Raw genomic sequence first — 5444 nt, forward strand, 5'->3', positions numbered from 1 at the left:
ATTGTCCGGCACTCCCTAGTGAGATGTCCCCATTACCTCAGTTGCACATGCAGAAATCACTGGTCTTCTGTGTTTCTCACACTGGGAGTTGGAGACTGGAGCTGTTCCTATTCGGCCATCTTGCCAAAGATGCCTATCTCTTTCTTTTCAAAGGATTCTTGAACTTTGTGTAAATGTATTATGTTCTTGATTGTGTCTAGCTTTCACTGAGACTCACTCACATTGTTGCATGATTTGTTCTTTTTCATGGCTGTTATATTCTATATAACATACAGAAATATGGCACAATTTATCTATTCTACTGTTAAGGAACATGTTGCTTATTTCCAGTTTGGAGATTTATAATAATGCTGCTGCAAGCATTCTTGTGCATGTCTTTTGATGGATGTATCCTCTCATTTTTCTTGGGTTATATACCAACGAATAGAATTTCTAGGTCATAGGGTATATACATCTTTGGTTTACTAGATAAGCTGAACAATTTTCCAAAGTGCCTGTACCAACATCCCCTCCCATAAAAAATGTACAAGAGTTCTAGTTATTCCTCATCCTTACTTTCACTCAGTATTTACAGCCTTTATGATTTTAGCTAGTCTGGCAGGAGGCTGTAGTGATGTACAATTTTGATTTTAAAAACATTTTATTACTGAACAATAATGATATTTTATGTGCATTTTATTGCTGATTAATAATGATGTTTTATAGCTTTTCACACAGTTTGGAAATTTGAATGTCCTCTTTGTGATATGTCTTTTGCCCACGTCTGTGAGATTGTTAGTCTTTTTCTAATTGATTTGTAGGAGTTCCTTATTTTTTTCATAAGATCCTTTGTCAAATGTATGTATTATAGTCTATTCTGTGGCTTTCCTTTTTTACTTTCTTAACGACATTTTGGATAAACAATAGTTATTAATTTGGGGAACAATCTAATCTGTGAAATGTGTCAATCCATTCTTTTTGCTTTCTGCCTTTTTGAGGTCATAAAACTACTCTCTATGGTTTCCCCTAGAATTTTTTTACCATTTACCTTTTACTCAGGTTTACGTTCTTTTGGAATTTATTTTCTTTTCTGTGGTGTGAGGTAGAGATTAAAATTTGTGGGGTTTTTTTTCCATATGGATATCCAATTGGTCCAGCACCATTTATTGAAGAGACTATGCATTTGCAGTGGGGTCTTATTTTATGTCTGGTGATCATATATGTGTGAGTGTTTCTGGATGCTTTATTCTGCACAATTAGTCACTGTTTCTATCCTTGTGCCAAAACTACACTAATTACTGTAGCTTTATAATTAGCATTGATATGGTAGCCCAAATTCTGCATGATTATCTTGGCTTTCTTGGCCCCTTGAATTTCTATATAAATTTTAAAATTGGTTTTTCAACTTCTACCAAAACAAAAACAAAAAACCTTGCTGAGATGTTGATTGGCGCTACATGGAATCTATAGATAAAGTGAGAGGATAATTAGTATCTAAACAATAGTTTTCCAGGGCCAGGTGCTGTGGCTTGTGCCTGTAATGCCAGCGTTTTGGGAGGCTAGGAAGGGAGGTTCTCTTGAGGCCAGGAGATGGAGACCAGCCTGGGCAACATAGCAAGACACTATCTCTAAAAAAAATAAAACAAATTAGCTGGTCATGGTTGTGTGTGCCTATAGTCCTAGCTACTCAGGAGGCTGAGGCAGGAGGATTGTTTGAGTCCAGGAGTTTGAGGTAAAAGTGAGCTATGATTGCACCACCGTATTCTAGCCTGGACCACCAGAGCCTGGACCACAAACAACAATAAAAATAAACAATAGTTTCACACACCATGACATCTTTATCCCTCCATTTATTTAGATCTTTAATTTCTCACAATAATGTTTTATAGTTTTCTGTGTGGTGTACTTATACACTTTCCATTGGATTTATTCCTGGGTATTTAATATTTTTAATGCTACTGTGAATGCTGTGTTAATTTAATTTCTTTTTTTATTAATTTTTTTTTTTTTAAATAGAGACGGTGGCCAGGGGTGGTGGCTCATGCCTGTAATCCCAGGTCTTTGGGAAGCTGAGGCAGGTCAGGAGTTCAAGACCAGCCTGACCAACATGGTGAAACCCTGTCTCTACTAAAAATACAAAAAAAAAAAAAAATAGCCAAGTGTGGTGGTGCATGCCTGTAGTCCTAGCTACTTGGGAGGCTTAGGCAGGAGAATTGCTTGAACCAAGGAGGCAGAGGTTGCGGTGAGCCAAGATTACGCCACTGCACTCCAGCCTCGGTGACAGAGCGAGACTCCATCTCAAAAAATATAAATAAAATAATAAAATTAAATAGAATAGAGACAGGGTTGTTGACCACTATGTTGCTCAGGCTGGTCTCAAACTCCTAGACTTAAGTGATCCTCCTGCCTTGGCCTCCCAAATTGCTAGGATTACAGGTGTAAGCCAATATGCCCAGCCTTGATTTTTTAATTGATTACTGTTAGTGCATAGAAATACAATTGGTTTCTATATTTTGAACTTGTATCATTAGTCTTGCTAAATTCACCTATTCTAAAAATTTCTTTTAGCTTCTCAACTATAAATAATAACAATTGTATTTTTTCCTTTTCAGTCTTTAACTTTTATTTCTTTTCTTGCTTTATTGAATTATTTGCAAGCATTTGCAGGCATTATTTGCTGGTGTTATTTATAGGCATTTCCATTAATGGACTCAATCCTATTGCAGAAAGCGAAACTTAGGACAGCAAAACAAATGAACAAACAATGAACAGAAGGTATTGGCGAGTGAATAAAAGCAAGCAGATTCTGGAAGGGATCCAGCACTTGGAAAAAGAGAATCATGGGCATTATTTCCCCGTTTCTATAGCTTCTAGCCTGAAGAAAGACCAAACTGGGTGTGTCAGATGCACCAGCAGAGAAAACCTATAGTCTCTTTGGAGTAACAAAATATGGAATAGAGAATTTGAGGCAGCCAAAGATACTGGGGAAAAAGTAGAGAGTCAGACATGGGGAATTCCTAAATCTGTGTCTGAACTGTACCTGAATCTCTGACTGGACTTCCCAACCATGCATGCTCAGGGCAATGTGTGAGCAGCCCAACTCAGGACATAAGACCAGACCTGACACTGAGCTGCTGCCAAGACACAAACTGCAGTCTGAATCCAACGTCAGGGTTCTATCTAGCTTAGTTTTCATTGATTGTCTTTCTTTTAAGAATGAATCACGTCTTCCTGGCTCTTTATAAGTTGAGCAATTATGGATTTTAAATGTTGAGCATTGTGAATGTTACCAAGAGTCTAGGATGTCACATAACTTAGGAAAGCACCTTTCATCAGCCTCTCAGATTACGTTACCTAATTATTGGCTCTGATCTCTTACCCAGATCCAAAGCCCAGAATGACTCCTCTCAAATAGTGAAACTTGGGTCAATTTTGGTGGACACTACCCAAAGAAACATGGCAAGTTTTTCCTATTCCAAACCTGGGTTTGCCTCTATCCCCTCCCTCTGCTAGGTTCTCCCTCTCTTTCCCTCCTTTTTAATAATCCTGTAATTAGGAAATAATGAGGTTTAGTGCCTACTCCACACCACAGAAGCTAGGAGGTGGCAGAGGCAGAATTCAAACCCAGGCATCCTGACTCCAGGGTCTCTGCTCTTCTGCCTCCCTGTGAACACATGAAAAGCCATAGCTGTGATTTCTCATTGCTTCCCACAGGAGAAGACCACCATTAAGAAACAGGAGAGAATCTGTTGGTACAAGTAAGTGGAAGAATCTTGCCTTTACCTAGCCTAGGCCACATTTCACCCTGTGCATTACCTGATGAGGGCCAAAAGAACAAGGATAAACACATCATCCAGTGATCAGAATACACAAGGCAGCCCCAAATTTCTCCCAACCATTCTTACTTTTCTCAGTGCAGAATTGTAACACCAGAGTTAAACAACAGTTATAAATAGCTGGAGAAATGTGTGGCTCTTTCTGAGAAATTTGGGATAAAGATGTAGGTTGCATTTAACTTTTAATTTTCATTCTTATGATCCTAGGTAGAGCCCTTTCCATTTTTCAAGCCCTGACACACACACACACACACACACACACACACACACACACACACACACAGAGAGAGAGAGACAGAGAGAGAGAGAGAGAGACAAAGCCCTTTTTATTGGTGTGCTTTAGCACCTGTTTAGAAAAAAGCTAATCCTCATCATTTTTCCTGTATGTTAATGTCACCGATGGCTAAATCTTATTTCACATTCTAAAACTGCCCATTATAGAGGACCTGGAAAGAACCACTGGACACAAGGCTCACAAGTGATGGTCCTAAACATTTTCTGACAACCCTAGAAAGGCCTGTCCCGTACACAGTACCCGGAAAGTCTTCTTTCGTACCTCTAACTTTTCTACATAGAAAACATCAGGAGGACTATGCTGTTGCAGGACTGAATGTCAGGAGGGTTGTATTCAATTTCTAACCGTGACATCACTCTTTTTCTGCATTTGCCTCTTCCCTACTCTTACCCTGTGTCCCCATTCCCTACTTTCCCTTATCAACTTTGCCTGAAGAAAGCAATTCACCAGCCATTTATGACTGTGAGGTTTGCCTTTCACTGCTTGACCTCAGGCTGTCTTTTTTCTCATGCAAATAATGAACATCTCTTTGCAGGCATCTCCAGTATCTCACCTTCATGGCCCTAGTCTTCATTAGGTTGCTGGCTTATGTGTTTTTCCACCTGCAGTACATAAACCCAGATCTTTTCGTGGATGTCCTGCCCCTGGTGCTGAGCAGGGGCACCTTGGAGAGGCTGAGGAAGGTCTTATGCCCCTTCCTCACTCTAGCAGTGGAAGAAGCACTACCACACTAGTCTGGGGTGACCTGGGGGCATCACCCCACACCTGAGTGGAGGGGCCGTGGCTGTGGCCCCATGTTGGGGATGGCCAGGAAGGATGTGGAAGCCTTTGACTCAGAGCTGCTACGTGACATCTGAGTTTTTCATTTTGTTCTTTCCCTGCTTTCCCTCTGGAATGTCTCCCTTTCAAATAAATATGTTTGAGGAGAGTCCACAGTGTTGGTCTGTGAATTTAGTCTGTGAGTCCCGGGACCCCTCACTAGGTATTCGCAGATTCCACCCTTGGCCGTTGAGAAAAGCTGCACTTGCCGGGCGCAGTGGCTCAAGCCTGTAATCCCAGCACTTTGGGAGGCCGAGATGGGCGGATCACGAGGTCAGGAGTTCGAGACCATCCTGGCTAACACGGTGAAACCCCGTCTCTACTAAAAAATACAAAAAAAAAACTAGCTGGGCGAGGTGGCGGGCGCCTGTAGTCCCAGCTACTCGGGAGGCTGAGGCAGGAGAATGGCGTGAACCTGGAAGGCGGAGTTTGCAGTGAGCTGAGATCCGGCCACTGCACTCCAGCCTGGGCGACAGAGTGAGACTCCGTCTCAAAAAAAAAAAAAAAAAAAAAAA

The 5444-nt window shown here is 41.1% G+C and overlaps 1 protein-coding gene across 4 annotated transcripts in view; it reads left to right on the plus strand.

Moving 5' to 3' along the window:
* Nucleotides 1–5038, plus strand: part of LOC108518795 (transmembrane and coiled-coil domain-containing protein 5B) — a 17776-nt gene extending 12738 nt beyond the window's left edge. For 3 of the 4 annotated variants that reach the window (XM_017857437.1, XM_017857435.1, XM_017857436.1), the window contains 3 exons: nucleotides 3363–3438; nucleotides 3694–3737; nucleotides 4646–5038. In XM_017857437.1, the coding sequence (XP_017712926.1) occupies nucleotides 3363–3438; nucleotides 3694–3737; nucleotides 4646–4844 (319 nt within the window). In that variant the 3' untranslated portion in view covers nucleotides 4845–5038. The remainder of the gene's footprint in view (nucleotides 1–3362; nucleotides 3439–3693; nucleotides 3738–4645) is intronic. The other variant, XM_017857438.1, reaches the window with a different exon arrangement.
* Nucleotides 5039–5444: the final 406 nt, after the last annotated feature.

This window comes from Rhinopithecus bieti, unplaced genomic scaffold (genome assembly GCF_001698545.2).
Source record: "Rhinopithecus bieti isolate Rb0 unplaced genomic scaffold, ASM169854v2 scaffold_44948, whole genome shotgun sequence".
In the NCBI taxonomy this organism is placed as follows: Eukaryota; Metazoa; Chordata; class Mammalia; order Primates; family Cercopithecidae; genus Rhinopithecus; species Rhinopithecus bieti.